We start from the raw sequence: 18,931 nt of genomic DNA, 5'->3' as shown, positions 1-18,931 counted from the left end.
CATACAGCCTTTGCTTCTCCACAACAGATTGCTGATGGGTTTCTTCTAGCACACCAGCTCTTGTGAGTCAGAGTTTTTCCAGATCTGCAATGTAGTGGGAGGCTCTAGATTAAAACATTGACAGATGTGTGAGATGTGGTTCATTAATTAGCACAGTAAATATATTTTACACATGTTGCTGTTAAGTAAGTGTGCAACAAAAATAATAAATAATGATGAGTGTATAATAGAAAAGAAACAATAATGGTTTTGTTATTGCAATAGCAATTGTCTCTGTATATGGATATCTGTGTTTATATTTAATAAAGTCCAAAGTCACTTAACTATTAGTAACAGTGAACACTTAGAAATCATTGATTTTTGTTAGCAATAGAGGTAGATCTTACAGAGAAACTTGCTTGTGTGCAGCAGCCCCAAAAGCTTAGTGATATCCTCAGAATGTCACAGGTGGTGTTTCCTCTACTTCTTCCTCAGTATGGAGATGGATGTCAATTATTCATACAGATCCAACTCCTGGAGCTCATGATTTGCAAACAATAAATTCACCCTCTTCATAAATCACCAAATCATAGAATGGTTGTGTTGGAAGGGAACTAAAAGATCACCTAGTCCAATCCCCTGCCAGGGGACAGGGGCATCTTTCACTGGATCAAAGCCCTGTTCAACACAACTTTAAACATCTCCAGGAATGGCTCATCCACAACTTCTCTGGACAACTGTTTCAGAATCTCATCATCATCACTTATAGCCAATCTAAATCTACCCTTTCTCAGTTTAAAATCATTTGCCCTTGTCCTCTCATTACAGATCCTGGTAAAAAGTCTTTCTCCATCTTTCTCAAGAGCCACTCTTTATATACCGAATGGTTACAATAAGATCTTTCAAGAGCCTCCTCTTCTCCAGGCTAAACAATCCCAACGTTCTCAGCCTTACCCTGAGAAACATTACCCTGGATGGCAAATAAAAGGATGGGGCTGCTCTTGTGCCCTTGTAGAAACTTTAATGTTCTAAGAGCATCCTACAAAGTCATGGCTCACAACACAGTTGTTATTTATGTCTAAAGAATGTTGACTCCTTAAGAAAGAGTGTACAGCATGTACCAAGAAGTGAGCTTAGGATCTGAAAGTAGTATGGCCCTGGACATTTTGTGCAATGCCTGAACTAACTGTCCATTATTGCTTCTTCCTGTGACATCATCCCCAGTGAATGGCTGCACAGTTTGGTTTGGCATGTGATCAACATTGTTTTGTTGAGGTATACTTGCCACTCAAGCCGAAACTTCTCTAATTCCATGCTCTTTTAGTCAGCTAGGAATTACCCACTGAGAGAATTCACTAAAGCACAAGGAAATGTTGTTTCACCTCCTGTCACCATGCCAGGCAGACCTGATGGCCAATTTGATGTCATGGCAAGCCATGTGGACCTGCTACTTAGAGAAGTGAGTCCCGTTGTATATTCCAAGTGGAGCATGAATAGGAAAGTGATCCATCACTGGGTGATGGGAAAGAGGAAGAAGTCTTCCAAAAATAAATTTCATCCTCTTATGGAAACAGAAGAAATTATTCCCACAGACTCTACTGCTGCTGTACCTCCAGCTCTGGTGTGTGGGTCTCAGAAGACTTGGGTCAACTTATAGCTGATTCCAGGTGACACCTGAGGGATTATTTTTCTCTGGTTATCTCTCACACAATAATGACTTTTGTCCCAGGAAAGAACCCTGGCCCCATCTGCACAGACCTGGTCCTCCTCTAGAGAAAGTTGGCTACGTTACGCAGCATTCAGATCTCTAGCTCTGTGTGGTGTCTCCACAGCCCTAAGGTCACTGTTTCACTGTTACGCGTCCTTCAGAGTGCTGTGAATAATCAGTTCTGCTGATATCTGCCATGCACAAATCCTGCAAGCCTCACACTCAGGCAGCAGGACGTGTCAACGAGCAAATTTCACTTCAGAAAAAGGACCACTGGTCTGTACGTGGTCATATGAGGTCAACCACGGACCATCTTCTGCCAGAGGCTCAACCCCTCCAGATCTCATGGGATTCCCACTCTTCCATGGGAGAAAAGAGCAAGCTTGGCTGGTGGAGCTGGCATGGAGATGAACAGCTGTGCATAAACAGAAACCAAAACTTCCCGCTACCGAGATGCTCCAAGGCATCACTGCCAGTATAAGCACCATTATCTTGAAATGGCATTAGCCCAGTTGCTTTTCAGAGACTACAAATTAACAAAAAAAAATAATGGAAACCAGCCAGTCAGAGATGAACTGGCAGTATTAATCACTTGCAAAAGATTAACAGTTGACCATGTGCTCACCTCATGCTTAAAATAGGTTGTATCATGTCAACAGGATGCCCATCTCTAATTATAAATGATATTTCCCCAGACTAAACAAAGTTTGATATTTCTGCTCCGTTTCCTCCAGCTCCGATTATAGCCTGTTCGTTTAAAAAAATGCACGAAGAAAGAGAGTCTCTCTTTTTCTGTTCCTCTGGCTCTTTAGGGAATTTTGCCACTGGGAGGATGATGATGTTTTACATGCTGGGATTTTGGCTTGCCTTGGTGCCAACACTGGTAAAAGGCAGGACAGGAAGGTTGACCTCACCATCAGGCTAGCTGTGGTTCCTGTCTTTGGCTTCATTGTGTGGTAGCTGCAGGTTTCAGGCACTGCCATTAGTTATTTTGGAGGAATACACTATTCTCGGCATCTCCTCAAACTTAGTGGTTTAGTCTCCTCTGGAACCAACCATAACCTTCTTCAAGTCAACCTGACCCTGGACCATGAAGACACTCTCATTGCAAGACACTGACAGCTTGACTTGCAACTGTAATGCAGGTATACCTTATTATACCTTATCTAGCTATAAACCAGTAACCAATTCTCTGGAAGCCCAAGTAGCTGCAAAATGAATCTGAAAATCAGAGTAAAAAATGCATGGCCAGTTCTCCTGGGACATTCCACACTCATCCATGCACCAAGATGTGACTTATCAGGAAGAGGTTTGCAATGTCCACTCTATTCAGCAGACAGGAAACTGTGCTCCATGGGACAGATCTGGTTTATCTTGAAATGTCTCCCCAAGAGGGGACTGATGTGATTTCTCTTGCAAATATTTCTCACACCTCTGCAGTAACAGGAGGATCAATGAATTGAGTGGTGCCAAACAAGGCATAGAACAGATGCATTCTTCTTCCTTCTTTTCCTTTTGTTTTGAGCAGAGTAAACAAGAGGAAAGCTGGTCTCTTCCCCTGGTGTTTCTTGTCCCCACTATTGACTCAGATCTTGCCAAAATGTCATTAAGTTATCAACCGCCGTTGAATTGTTGGCATTGTATCTGCAAGGTCTTGAGGGTGATCATGAAAATCTTTCAACTCTTGCTGATCAAGAGTGTGATCTGATCAGTCCTTTGCTCTAATTATCTGACCTGTCCTTTGCTGATTTTTCAAGCAAACCCTGAAAAAAAAAAGAATTTCGCAATCATGATCCTAGGGAGAGAAGAAATGACTTAGAAATACTCTATTTCTGTCATGTTCCTTAAACCCTTTGATCCTTCCCATAGCCCCTTGATCCATCCCTACGTCATCACTGATTGAATTCTTTCTTTTTATTTTATAACCCACTAGCGGATTCTGGATTATCTCCAACACGTCTGTGCTTTCTGTGCAAAATGTTGGCCTTTTCTGAGTAATAGAATGAACTCTTCCCAGCAAAAACTTTACAGCTGATGTGGCTGCATTTCCAGTAGGAGGTGAAATATGGAGAATACAGAAGCACATGCAATTTTTCTTAAAGCACAATTGGTAGAACCTATAAGAGTAACAACGAAGAGCTGAGTAAACTCCTGATCTCCTTTTCCTTATACAAATCAGTAACCTCAGAATGATATATTAGAATCATATTATGGAATGGCTTGGGTGGAAAGGGACTTTTAAAGGTCATCCAGTTCCACTCCCCTGTCGTGGGCAGGATTTCCACATAAACAGAAGAGGTGAGATATCACTGATTAAATGAAGACATCTGCAAGGTTGACATCTATCAAATGAGCCGCTCATCTCAATCCACTCCGCAGCTCATGGAGGGAAATGGAAGACCCTGTTGTCAGTGACTCTTTTAATTATCTGGCAGATATCAAAGATATCTGTGATGAACCACCCACAGAGAGCTCCTACTTTCTCCTGCAAACACAACAGGAACAGAGAGTGACTAAAGCAGAAACAGACTCAAACTGAAAGGAAATGAATCCCTCTCACAGCAGGAGACAGAGAACCACCTGGGTTTGTTGCTGGTTTTGGGTATAGCTGCTGCTGGTGTAAATCCTGGCTTTCCGGCCCAGACTGGAATATTGATCACTTAAAATACTGTCCAGATTTACTTGGGAGAAGCTACTTAGGGATTGAAGTTTCTGAACGTGTTATAAATACCTCCCTGGGAAGCCTGTTCCAATGAACTACTACTCTTTCAAAGAAGAAATTGTTCCCAGTGTCCAACCTGAATGTCCCCTGGTGCAACTTCAAGCCATTAGCTCTTGTCTTTATAGAGATCATGGTCCATCACATCTAGGAAGTAACTGCCTTTTCATGACGTATCATAATCATCTCCTGTTTGGAGATTTACTTTCAGGATTGACTTTCTTGTGACTAGACCACTGTATTTTTATTTTCTGCATATTATGGGTGCAAAGGGAATAAAATTTTTCAGCTATTTTTACATATCCAGAAGGTTGGTATACCTTCTACCATGCATTGCATCTGAATGCTTCTTCTTCATTTTTTTTTCCCTTTTTTTCCCCCCATTTCTATTGATTCTTTGTTGAATCAGAGAGGTTCTCTTGAACTTGTATGATGTCTTGCACTTGATATGGGTTATATTATCTATATTGATCAGGTATGGAACAGGCTCCCCAGGGCAGTGGGCATGGCCCTGAGCTGCTGGAGCTCAGGGAGCATTTGGGCACCGCTATCAGGAATAGGGTGTGGGCTTGGGTGGTGCTGTATGGAGCCAGGGGTAGGACTCTCTTTCAGTTCGGATATTCTATATGGGATGTCTATACTGGAAATAGGATGTTTTTAGCACTGGGGCCTGTGGGAATGGCCATATTGCTCATTGTTTCATATTATCCTTTCTGGATTGAGACTTCATTTCTTTTCTCTTGTCAAGTAATACGCTCTTGATCAATGTATGATACACCTCAGAAAGGACCAATTCTTCTACTGTGCATCAGTGAATACCTAGTGATTGCAAAGGAGTAATTTTAGGTTACACTGGCTGAAAAATGACCTACCTCTTTCTCCAGACATGCATAGAACATTTTCCACTCCTCTTTCAGCCATGGAACTCGGTCTTCTCACTGTTCACATGACCACAGAATCATAGAATCAATAAGGTTGAGAAAGACATCTAAGATCTCCAAGTCCAACCCCAACCCCAGTCCCACCATTCCCACTGACCACGTCCCTCAAAGCCACATCTCCATGGTTCTTGAACACCTCCAGGGATGGTGACTCCAGCACTTCCCTGATTAGAAGCTCCCTGTGGTTACCCCATGGTATACCACTCCCAGCTTTCATCCTTGATAAATGCAGCCTGCTTCTAAAAAAAAAAAAAGTAATAAAACAGCCAGCACATTGTGCAACATGAGGCTGCTGTAAGACTCGAGGCTCACAATAAGAAGGTCACTGGTGATGACCTCCTTTGACACTGGAGATGTCAAAGTAAACACTGGCAATACCTTCCCGGCCACTGAACATTTTGCTCATTGACGTGCAGGGAGCACGTAGGACAGCTGATTTACATATACTTTGTCTGCCCTCTGGTGGTGAATGGCTGCTGATTAATTTTTTTCATGCAGATGAGTATTTCTGTACACATATTTGTGAACATGTGTATGTGTTGACATATGGCAAAAAATGCTGTCATCCAAATTGCACCCTCAATCTGAATGCTGCAGATGTGAGAAGCAGTTGTTGTGGGCTGTCACCAGTCTTTTTCATGTTGAACATTTTACACTTGGCTGAGAATGTTTTAACAGTTAGCTCCATCAAAACATCAGCATGAAAATAACAGAAGTATAGCTAATATATATATTTTTTACCAGCTTGGAGAGACTTGTGAGCTCTTCATCTGTCCTTTCCTTCTCTATAAATAAACCTTGCTGGAACTGAGTCAGCTGCACAAAATTAAGAGCAAAATATTTCTGCAGGACCTTTTCTTACAGCAAATACAGGACTGCATAAAAATAACTGCATGGATATGCTTTTCCTTATGCAACACCAGTCTGGATGACCAAGAGGGTGCAGGGAGGAAGGTGGCTTTGGGCTGAAAGCAGAGTGCCCATGAGTGCTGGGAGGAGATATATTCCTTTAGCCTCTCTGTGGGTTTTATTGTCAATTCATCGAGGGCTCGACATCATTTTCTTGCTCTTTTCCCCTCGTAGCTGCAAAGAGCAGAGGGATTTGTTGCATGCCTTTTGGCACCTGCATACTGGGAAAAAGGAATCTCCTGCTGGCATGTTTATTGAGCAAAAGCAATAGAGTTCACAGAAGAATTGTGTCCTACAGAAAAGGAAAATTTGGATGGCAATAAAGTCATGCTTCCCCGTTGAGGTGGCTGTGGAATCTGTCTCTTATTTTCTCACCAATTTGGCTTTCCTTTGGTTGGATGACAGAGAGAAAGGAGGACCTGCAATAGGACACTCCTCCAGCAAATGTAACAGAAATAGCTCTTGGTACTAATGTTTCTAGCACCTGAGCATGTGTTAGCGAGGATGAGCATGCTCAACAGAGCAGCTCTCAGGACACATATAAATCTAAAGGGCTTTGTCTAAATATGATGCTTCCAGACTTTTCTCTTTGGGATCACCCAAAGTGGGAGGAGTGGCAATGGTGACTTCTTAGGCTCTACTCATGTTGATGGAGGTTGGTTAAGTCTACTGGGATGTGAACCAGAAAAACTCATTTATACACCTTCATTTGACTTGAGTTGGATAGCTATAGGAGAAGGGGGAGAATAAGAGAGATTTAGGGTTGGATGTTAGGAAAGAATTCTTTACTCAGAGGATGATGAAGTCCTGGTACAGGCTGTGCAGAGAGATTGTGGATGTCTCATTCCTGGAGGTGCTCAAGGCCAGGCTGAATGGAGTCTTGGGCAGCCTGATCTCGTGGGTGTCAACCAGCAGCGGTGGGGTTGGAACTGGATGATCTTTAAAATCCATCCCAACACAAGCCATTCTAGGATTCTATGATTTGACACTCCGCATTTCTGGGTGAAGCTGAAATCTTTCCCCTTTGGGAAAACAACCTCCAGCTCTTGGAGCCATTGAGATTTGCAAATCCTTTTGTAGACTATGCTCATGACTTTGTGTTTGCCCTAGATCATGTTTCAAGGCCATGCACAGGGAGGAGTGCACACCACCACTGCACTCATACAGCCTAGGCAACATGGATGTAATGTCCATAGTGACCAAACCCACTAGTGTACACTTCATACTGACTGTGGCAGTACATGTCTGTGTTTTTCTAATCATCATGGTAGCTCTGTCTGAGCCAGTGATCAATTCCTAGGTTCTGGATTCAGCTGTTAAATTGCTACCACTGGTCCTCTAGACCCATCCCAAACAATCTGAGGGTATCTCTATCCTGATCTAGTGCTTGATCTAGTAGTCGGCAACACTGCCTGCAGCAGAGGAGTTGGAATTAGATGATCTTTGAAGTCCCTTCCAACTCAAGACATTTCCATAGTATTATTCTATGGTTCTATCTCTGGGGGCAAGAATATTCCTACCGGGTATTCCGGGTGTTCAAGAGGGGAAGAAATTTAAAATTTCAGATATGATGAATGACTTGCTGAAGATCTTTCAGGATGTGAAACCTACTGTCCCACCACAGCCAGAGGGCTCACTAGCTGAGGCGGTTCTTCACTCAGTACCTTTCCACCTGACCATCTTCTGCTGGCTGGACACATATGGGCAGCAGCGCCTGAACATGAAATGATGGCAGTTTCATTCCACCTAAATAATCATAGAATCATTAAGGATGGAAAGACAATGAAATCCTCTAGTCCCACTGTCAAACCATGCCTGTGACCACTTGAGACTATGTCACTCAGTGCAATATTTGCCCTTTTCAAGCTGATCCCTGCTCTCCATAGCCCCCAAAGCAGCATTCATTTGGTCCCTCTGCACACTGAGTCTAAGCTTGGATCCACCATGAGTTTTATGTCATAGCTCCTTCTCGTCCCAGCTGTGCTGCAGCCCCAACAGGTGCAGTCAAGCAGAGCAACCTCGATGACATCTCTCTGTGAATAAATTTTGGCACTTTACTTGGATAACAACCTGTGATTATTCTCTCTGGAGTATTCTGAGTGGTGATGGTGTCCGGAGAGCTAGAGTTACACATCTGGCCAGGCAGACGATCACCTCTGCACAGAGCCCACACAAGTAGGTTAAACAAAAGCTTTATTTCCACACAGTGTTCTCGGGACACGGTGCCAAGATTTCACAGACAGCTCAGAACAAGGATTGGCAAGGAACGCTCTGCTCCTGTGATGCTTTCTCATTACAAACAGCCCTGAGTCACAAACGTGTGCTCAGATCCAAGCCTGAACTTCCTTTAAACTTAGAGTTGTTCAGGTTAACAAATCTCAGGTTTGTGCTTTAAAGCAATGATATGTCAGAGCAAAGATCAAAGAGTCGTAGAATCATTAAGGTTGGAAAAGACCTCTAAGATCATTTAGTCCAACCGTCCACTCACTACCAATATTGCTACTATCACATGCAGAGACTGCAGGTACACTCTCAATTCATGAGTAAAGCCCTCTGGTTCCACTGCCTAAGAAATACTGAAAAAATAATGAAATCTGGTCTGATTTCTAAAGCAGTTAATTGTAGTACATCTGCCATTAGATATTATTCTCTGCTATGCATCATACAGACAATGCAATCTTCCCGGTGAGCAAAAGGTTCAAGACCGGAGCTCAAGGCACACAGTCTGTTTGCTGTCTTCTCTTCCTGCCTACAACTTTCTGACTGCTGTAGAGAAAGGTCAGTTGGTTTCCTGTAGGATTTCAGGATTTTGAAATACTGTTTCAGCTCCAGCTCCTGAACAAAGAAAATGAATAAATAGAGAAGGAAATTGGATGCGGAGGTTGGAGCTGAGACATCTGCCTCCAGAGCTGCTTTGCAGTGGGGCTGGGATGAGAGAGAAGGCCCAACAGACAGGCAGCTGAGGTGTCTGGCAGGCAAGCTGTTAGAAACCCAGACCATTTTCCATTTGGAATCTGCAGAACAATCACAGCTCGGCCAAATTCTAGCAACAATAACAGAAAAACTTCAACCTTAATAAATGTTTTCTGTTCAAGACCAACTGGAATTTCATGCACTGAATCGTGATCTTCCTTTGGACATCAGGCCTAAATAGGTGTAACATACAGGAGTTTGACTTGATGATCCTTATGGGTCCCTTCCAACTCGGGATATTTTATGATTCTATAACTCTATACTTCAGGTTTGGTCCTTGGTCCTTCACTTTCCTTGAGCTTGTCCACATATGTTAATGAAAAATATTTCAGTCATTTAGCTTTTTGAAATTGAATGCATTTTTTTTCAGAGTCTGTTGTACAGGTCTTTGAAAGTGCCTACAGCCTGCAGGCTGCATGTTGCAGAATCCTATGATTCTATGATTGTATGTGCAACTACAGAGGAAAAAAATCCATAGCCCAGCTTCACCTGTGATGCCCATGGATTTTCATCCAGTTGCTGACCACTGCTACTGAATGTGAGTAGATGGGAGAGGGAGCTTTAAAGTTATTCCTGTGCATATGACCTTGCACAATTAGAAGGGGGCAGGTTGACGTGATGAACCCCATGCATTCAAAAGAGGGGAAAATCCATTGCTGATGTGAGGACAGAAGGTTGTAGAGAAAGGAGGGCTCCTGCTGCAGTGACCATGCTGTCCCCGACCTCACCACTGAAGGGCTAATCCCTATAATGCCAAGGTAAATAACCAGAGCTTCAGGGAAGGCGGATGTTGTTGCATGAGGATATCTGAGACAGCATAGTTTCATGAGTTCAAAGAGGGGTAATAATGCAGAAGTGCTCTAAGCCCTTCTCCTGCCTTCACCCAAATCCCAGCATAGAATCTTGGTATTTTCCAGTGACAAATGTATTGCAGGGAGTGGTGTGACTCCCTACACACGTTAGCATCCTTTAGCATGGGAAACCTTCCTAGATCATAGAATCATGGAATCAATCATAGAATCATAAAATCACAGAATCATAAAATGGTTGAGTTGGAAGTGACCTTAGAGACCATCCAGTTCCAACTCCCTGCTGTGGGTTGGTTGACATCCACCAGCTCAGGCTGCCAAGGGCCACATCCAGCCTGGCCTTGAACACCTCCAGGGATGGGGCACCCACAGCTCTCTGGGCAGCAGTACCAGAGCCTTACAAACCTCATAATGAAGAATGTCTCCCTGATGTCTAATCTAACTCTGCCCTCTCCTTGCAGCTCTTCTGACACTCATCCATGCCCTTCTGCATATCACCTCCACTACTCCACTGTGTTGGTGCTGGTTTGGGTGTTTTGAGACTTTGTTGGGGTCTGTCTCTAAATTTTTGAGTAGTTAAGTGAATATGTGGGGTTCTCTATATGGATTTATCAGCAGCGAGTGTTGAGAAGTAATCTGAAGAAGACAGAAAGAAGAACAAGACTTTCATGTAGAGGGATAGGTCTCCAAAGATTTTTATTGTCATTTGGATTTAATTCACTGTTAAAAATACTGTAGATCCTATAGGAAATATAAACTAATTTTGGACGGTGTATATTGGACACAAGTGTACCTCCTACAGCTGTCAGCAGCTTTGCATGACTACGTTAACATTTATCCTATAACATGAACAGTAAACCTTCCTGCAGTCACTGGTTGAGAATGGTTTCTTGAGCGCATGCCTCACTGTCCAAGAAATCAACCAAGTGATCTGCCCACAGTCACCTGATATGTTGGCTGCAGAGCCAGAAATCTTACATTTGCTACTTCCAGCAAATGCCTTCCTCTTATAACATCCAAACACTATTTTAGGAGCAAAATAACAAGAAAAGAGTGTGATGCAATAATTACACTTAGTCTAAGCAGAACAATGTCAGGAAATTATAAATGTGTGTTACAGCCTTTTAACAGCAGAGGTTATCACACTTAGGGATGAGTCCTTGGCCTCTTCCTGTTGGAATTAAGAGTTAAAAAAACACTACTGGCTTCAAAGTGAATTCAGAATTATCTTGGGATTACTCAAGTCGTCAGTGACCATAACTTTGCTTTTCTGCTCCCTTTTCCCACAGATTGAATGTTTTTTTTTTTTAATTAATTCAAAGAATGCTGTTTATTTTTGAAGACAACAGACTGAAGAAAGAATTCAAAAACTGGGTGCAGAAGGGCAGATCGAAATCTTCTTGTACAAACGCTCTTCAGCTGGAAAAAGTTTACAGCTGTCGAGTATTTTCTTTAAAATATCTCTTCTTGCAGTAAAAAAAAAATCACTCAGAAGATCATTTTTAGTGGGTAAGTATGAAACCAAAAACAGGATATCCCAAATCTGAAACATATCTATGTATCCATGCATATGTGTAGATATTTAAAGGTGGGATATATGCATTGTGGTCATCTGAAGAGTTGTTTTATAGTTCTTATTGCGTTGGGTTTTTTTCGTCATGCATTTACAATCTTTAACATATATCAGAAATATATATATATATTATTATATATATTATATATATATATATATATAATATAAATGGATCAATGGAAATCTTTCAGGAGGGATGATGGCATATTCCTGTAGCTCCCAGGTATCTCGAATATGTGACTGCACCTTACAGAGCTATATTTAGATAATTTTCCTATCAGAGAATGGCTTGGGTTGGAAGGGACCTCAAAGATCATCCAGTTCCAACCCCCCACCATGGGCAGGGTAGCCACCCACTTTGTCATGTTCCCGTGGGTGTTTCTCTTCATTGGGAGGCCAGGATTGAATACACAGAGTCATACACAAGGCAAACCCAGTGTCCAGCTATTACTCAGAAGGAAATGCCACATCAAGAGCAAGGGTAGAGAAGATCATCAGTCTCCCACAGAAAACATGCATTTCTGTCTATGACATCTGAGAAGTGTCTTTAGACAAGAGGAAAGTTGGTGTAAGCCACACCACTGTGTAACAGAACAGCTCTGATGAATGTTTTTAACATGAGAAAATTATGAAAAATATACATGAGCTGATTTTCAACTCAAATTTGCACTGAGCAACACAGATGATATCCTTCCCTGGAAATGTGTATCGAGGTACATTGAAAGAGAATTGCTTGGCCTCCTTCCACAGCAGGTTATTCTTGGATGAATTTATGACTGGATGGGCAAGTAGAACTCAGAAGGTAAAGGCTCACCTCAGCAATGTTGGACAACTGAAGTGCCCTATCAGCCCTTTGACAGCTATCTTCCAAGTGCCAGCTTCTCCCACCTGGAATACCAGCTTTCATCCAAAACAGCCAACAGTTACTGACAGAAAGACCAATGCCACAGAGTAAAATCTGGATTTTTAAGTGCGTGAATGAAATTTCCTCCCATTTTCACTAATAGTCATAGCATGAACAACTTTGACAATGCATGTGTTATACTTGCTGTAGAGAATTAGCTGCTCTTACAGTAACTCTAGCTTTGTGTGTCAGGCTTGCTTTCTTTCATAAATATATCTTCAATAACCTAAGAGGGTCATTGATTGTTATTTATCATTTAACTGGTAGAGACCTGTCCTGGGTCCTTTGTTGAGAAGAGCTTAAATTGGGCTTGAGGAAGGTCTCAGTGCTTTCAGTGAGCACCTTCTGGTGGTAATATTGATTAAATTACCACATCTGCAGTTCTCTGCAGCCTGGCAAGAGAGACATTAATAATTCGCAGAAGTTTGTTAGAAGCCAGATGCTGAACAGGAGTAAAAAAAATGGGCAGAGAAGTGGCCAACAACAAAAGTATCTGACAATGATGAAGAGTGCTCTGTGGGCAGTGCCTACTAGCCAAGTGCTGGCCCTTGGCAAAAAGCTGCTTTTGCTCTCTGATGGCTTACTTTGAACACCAGTGGCTTTGAAACTACTTAGAGAATGGGGAGGAAAAAGAGTGTGATGCTTCTGGCTTTTTTTATTGATTAAGTGATGGACTTGTCCTTCTCTCAGCCTCACTTTTTAAGTTAAGAAAATTCACGTCTCTTTGTAATCACTCACCTAAAGGAATGCGGAACAGCATTCTCTGCGTCTCATTTTTCCAATACCTTGATATTCTCTCTTCATCCTCCTTTGGGATGACGAGCACAAAATGTTTTAGGTATAGTATGTAGGCGTGTGTACAAAGCAAGAAAAAAAAAGGTCTTTCAGTTTAGATCTGGAATTGCAAAGATGACACATTTTGACATTTTGATCAGAATCACATTTTGGCATTTGGAAACAAATATTGGTTCATGCCAAACTGCTTAGTTTCAAAACTGTCATTTCAGTTTGAAGATAACATTAAAACAGCATTTGCCACTGAAATGTCAATTTAAAAGAAACTGTTTCAGCTTAAATTGACATACAGCAACCAAAATATTTTGATTCAAAATTTGCCTTTGTGGGGGAGTAAAACATCTTTTCGTCATTGTTGTGAAAAACACTTCCTTGTGAATTGTACTGATCCCCATGAAACCAGAGTTTCCTACAGCAACAACAAATCTATTTATTGCAAAATGTTTAGCCTGTTCTACAATTTCTGACTAACTGGAACGCTGATGAAGGAGTGGTACTACCACCACCATTTCTCTCTTTCCAAAATTGCACAAGTGAAATCACGATGAACCAGGGCCCAGTTTCAACCAAAAAATGATGGTCAGGATTCATCCACCTGCAAAAGTTATGAGGCTGTAGCAATTCTACTTGCTTTATCTCAAGGGAATTAAATGGAGGGCGTGGGCTTCTCTGCTGGGCTTGACTTCAGAGGATCCATCCCAGTCTTTCTAGTTCTTTGTTGTGCTCTTCTTAGATATCTTCCTCTTCAATACTTATCTCAGCTTCCTTTATGCTCCGCATTTCTTTAAAGGTTCTTTTGGTCAGTGTTCTCTTTGTGTTCCTCAGTACAAATTTCAGTTTCCTGGTCAACATGCCTGACCAGTTGTGGCTGTAAAACAGAAGACAGGAGGAGTCAGCAGCCCTGCTCACTGAAGAACAGCCTTTCATTTTACATCATTTTGCATCAGACCAAGCAGAAACATTAGATTTTCTCAAAGCCATCAAGAAGGATCAAGCAGGGAGGATTTTTGGTACAGAACTACAGGGACGCTGTGGTCCCAAGAGACCACAAAAGCACTGGAGTTGTGTGGGTTAGTGAGATATGCAGAGCTTTCAATCAAGGATATGTACTTCATAAAGGTAAACATCATTTCCATAAAAATACCAAAGGGCTTCAGCTGCTCATGAAGAACATTTCTAACTGTACATCATGAGCCTGATAAATTCTCTGTCTGCTAGCAGCAGAGATTCCTTGTTAATCAGGTGGGTTTCTTTGGGTTTGAGGTCATTCACTGACACTTATGGGAAATGTGAAGGCCAAGACGCTCTGATAGCCCCACGATCCCACCGTGTCTGACACAGGAGGCACAGTAAAACAGAAAGACCTGACAGGCACAGAGTTACTGTAATATAGTGGGAGTTTCTGAAGCAAACCAAATATTAAGGACTTGTCAAAGGCCAGAAGCTGAGCTTTAGTTAGTTCTCAACTCTGTCTATGACTTGTCCTACATCAAGCATCCCATGAAATCAAATTCATTCTGTATAGTAGAAGAAAATGTTCGGGTTGTAAGCTGAAAAGTACCAAATTCTAACACATTTCAATATCAGTTATCATTATACAGATACTAAAAACAATCATGTGAGAAACTATTTTGTACATACACAGATACATAAGGTTTCAAACTGTAAATCTCACTGTTGTGAACAATGAACAAGCAACTACTTTAGAAGAAAAATACACGTAAAACTGACTATATAAAGCAAGGGTCCCAAGATTATAAGATAAGGGGCCTTGAAAGGAGAGGAACAGGATGGTATTAGGCCCATAAAGTATTCACACTAATGACCAACTAATAGTATAGTATTGTTTAGCAGCCCAATGAAATTGTCCTCAATGACAGCACAGGATAAGCTATTTTCAAAGGATATACAACATATACAAAGCATATACAAATAGTAATAACGCTGGAACCAGAACTGTATTGACCACTCTGACACCCTCTACCACTTCTGTGTTGTCATTTAGGGGAGCTATGTTTTATTGTTTGATCTAAGGTTCTGCAGATGGTCTTTGAAGGTCTGGTTACCTGCCCCTGAGGATTGGCTATTCAATTTGGAAGTAAGAAAATGCCAGGACTCCCTATTCTCAGCACACATGATGAGAGGTAATGGCCTCAGGTTACTCCAGGGGAGGCTGAGGTTGTATACTAGGAAAAATTTCTTCTCAGAGTGGTCAGACATTGGCACAGGCTGCCCAGGGAGGTGGTGGAATCACCGTCCCTGGAAGTGTTTGAGAACAGTGGAGATGTGGCTCTTGGTTTAGTGGACATGGTGGCGATGGGTTGACAGTTGGACTAGATGATCTTAGTGGTCTCTTTCAACCTTAACAATTCTGTGATTCTATACTGTGGTCTCTTCACTCTCACACATGGTGGGAGACCAAGGACAGCCAAGTGTAAGGAAACTGTAAAGATATCTAAAGGCATATTCCTGAATCTTAAGAAACTGCAAATGTACCAACTCAATGTGACTTAGGATTCACCCTGACAGTTCATTTATTCAAAATTCTGAGAAAGACCTAATGACTTAGTAAAAAATTATCAGAACTGTTGTGCAACCACTAAGGAGTCATGGAAAAGAAATTTCCTTAGGTGTTTTTTTTTTAAGCCTTCCTGGCACTAATCAAAGATTTGCCTTCTACTGTGTTGCTGGGATATGCCTCTGCATGCCAAGACAGAAGAAGTAACTGATGCAGAGTAGCAGATGGAAGAGAAGAAAGATGTGATGGGAGAGAAATCAATAGAAGTGAGCGCTTGGTTTCTGAAGTTCTGCTTTGAACATTTACAGAGATCATGCAGGCAAAATCATCTAAGATTATCCCAACAGTGGGGCTGAAGGAGAAATAGTAAGCTGTACTTTTATTGGGCTTCTGTGTAAAAGCGGGTTTTGCTTTCAAGTACTGAGTGAATCTTTATCAAATACTCTGTGCTGAATCATATTTCAGACCTCAAATTCAAATCTTAACTTCTGATCAACCACATCTCACTAGTTTATGGTTTGGCCGGCAAGAAGCAGCTACTGTATTTTTCCAGACATTAAAGGACCTTGAGAGGTCTACTGTTACTGGGCAGAGCTCATAGATGAAGACATCAAAACAGAAGGAGAAGTTAAAAATAAATAAATAACTATACACCATCTGATATACCACATAACTTCCAGTTTCCAGCCAAATCATCCTAACTACGCATTTACTTCTCATCCCAGTTGGTAGAATAATGATGAATAACAGAGCTGCTCTCATGAGGTGTGCTAAAGGAAAGCAGCAATAGGCCTTGTGGGCTCTTCCATGCTTGAATTCCAGCTTCATCTGAGTTTACCAGGGGCTGGGCTTTTCCTGGCACAGTGAGCATTGTCATCAAGTGGATCAATAATACACTGCAAGTAGATGCAGTAGTACCGTATGTCTTACAGGAATGAATGGGAAAGCAGGTCATAAATTTACTAGGAGATCACCCAGCAAGGCTGCTACTGTTTCTAGACAGCCCTGGTGCAGTTCCCAGCACCTTTTGAATGAGACACTTAAAAAGAATAATACATAATTTTGAAAAAAAAAAAAACCAAAAAGGCATAAAACTAAAACCAGCAATGTGCAGACAAATGACACACAAGCAGACACTAAACAGCAGGGCTACGTGAGGACTGTCCTATAGCTACTACCTCAGATCTAGGCCTTTTTGCCAAGTTGTTTTGCAGCTTTCCTCCTTTTGAACTCTGCAATTTCTTCCGAGGGTAACCCATGAGCTTTACACCTGCAGTGAACATGTAGGCCATTAGAGAAAGAACCAATTCAATTTCATCTGCAATAAAGAACAGACCATACTGGTGACTATGTGAAAATGTAAGTGTCTTCTGGGCGAGAAGAGGAAACAAATGTTGGGCCTTCAGCTTGACTTATTGCAAAGAGCGAGGTTAGCTAATTTAATTTTCAGTTGCTGAGACAGGCATATTTTGTAATCTCTATAGCTAAGCACTTCCAGACAGCTCTTGACACATCCTAGACACCTCTCCCAGGATGAGATGAATGACTTTGTTGATTGAGGAGCTCAAATTAGATTTCTGCTAGACGGCTGCATCCTGGATCTTTTAGACAACATGAACAGTGGGATAATTATTCTTTTATTCCTCTGATCCTCCCCAAGTTCATCAAAAGGAAGAACAAAACCAGACTTCTGTGAAGATCTTATGGTCTGGTTTTTGGGTGGTCCTGTGTGGAGCCAGGAGCTGGACTCAGTCATCTTAAGGGTCCCTTCCAACTCAGGATATTCTATGATTCTATGATCTTTCATTTAGTTAGTGTAGTTCCTCTCTCAGTGCCTTTTGCTCACACGTGGAGTGTTGGTTTCAGCAATTCTCATCTCTCAAAGTTATGGACATATTTCCAAATGGAAATCCTATATGGCTGTCCCTTGAGTCTGTCAGTTGTAACTGAAAGCTTAGCGCAAATTTTATCAGACTTTCTGGAGGGAAATAGGAATCAGGTTTCAACTCTTTCACCAGCTCTATCTTAGAAATTATCATAATAGAATCATAGAATCATTAAGATTGGAAAGACCACTAAGATCATCAAGCCCATCCACCAGTCCATTACCACCATGTCCACTAAACCATAATTTAACCACATGTCGTTTCATGTCTTGCCTAAATCCTCAGCTCCTGCAACAACTTTCTTTCTCATAGAAACATTAATTCCTATTCATAAACCTTCCTGTGAGTGTTGGAGCCTTCAGGGATGGGTCCTGAAGACAAGGAAGACCAATTTACTCAATTCTGATGGGTTGAATGCGGAATAGCTTCTTCTGGGAATATACAACTCAGGTGAGAATCATCCCACTACCTGCAACAGAGCTGTTTCCATTGGAATAAAAAATTTTGGGCTCTCTTCTGAGGGACAAAGAAATTGCTGAATGAGAGCGTGTGTTTATCTCAAAGAAGATGTCTTCCACAGGGCAAAAGAGCAGCACCTGGAAGTGCCCAAATCTCTACATTGACTCTAAAAGCTGTGTAAGTTGCAAAGTTCAGAAGGACATGGCTATGCCAGAGCTTAATAACTTTATATTAGCTGAAGTACTACCAGCTGGGCCAAGAGGAGGAACACTTAGACTCCAGCATCTCTATGCAAGCAGTTGTAAAATTCAGTCACATAAGGCTAAGTGTGAGGAACTTATCCCTGAGATAACCCCACTGAACATCATCCACAGGGCAATGGAGGATGTTGTTGCCTGTTTCTGCACAACAGTGCAGCAGGTTGTGACCCACCAGAAGGCCAAGACCTGACCAGGGTCTTTGTGGTCCAAGCCCAGTATCAGATTTTCTAAGCTCTAGCTCTAAACACTGCTTATATATATATCAAATAAACTTTTGCTTATGAGTTGGACTTCACTCACAGAACAATAATAAGAAAGATCCAGTATAAACAACACTGATACATCTCCTGAATTTGTTAGTGTCTGAGCAACTGCAGACTGCTGATTCTGCATCCTCCATCCTAATCTCTTCCAACTCACCCTGCCTGAAATCGTCTGTTATTTTTCCAAGATCTTTTCTTCCCTCCACCTTGTTTCTGAAGCTAGCGGGAAAAAAGC

The 18,931-nt window shown here is 41.8% G+C and overlaps 1 protein-coding gene across 5 annotated transcripts in view; it reads right to left on the bottom strand.

Annotated features, from left to right (window-relative positions):
- The window catches only part of GUCY2F (guanylate cyclase 2F, retinal), a 63,871-nt gene continuing 55,658 nt past the window's right edge, over window positions 10,719–18,931 (bottom strand). For 4 of the 5 annotated variants that reach the window (XM_021383364.1, XM_021383385.1, XM_021383373.1 and 1 more), the window contains one exon: window positions 10,719–14,178. In XM_021383364.1, the coding sequence (XP_021239039.1) occupies window positions 14,040–14,178 (139 nt within the window). In that variant the 3' untranslated portion in view covers window positions 10,719–14,039. Of the gene's footprint in view, window positions 14,179–17,006; window positions 17,099–18,931 lie in introns of all 5 variants that reach the window. The other variant, XM_021383393.1, reaches the window with a different exon arrangement.

This window comes from Numida meleagris, chromosome 1 (genome assembly GCF_002078875.1).
Source record: "Numida meleagris isolate 19003 breed g44 Domestic line chromosome 1, NumMel1.0, whole genome shotgun sequence".
NCBI lineage: Eukaryota > Metazoa > Chordata > Aves > Galliformes > Numididae > Numida > Numida meleagris.
Note: the sequence above shows the minus strand (reverse complement) of the source record. Positions and strands in the feature narration are given on the sequence as shown.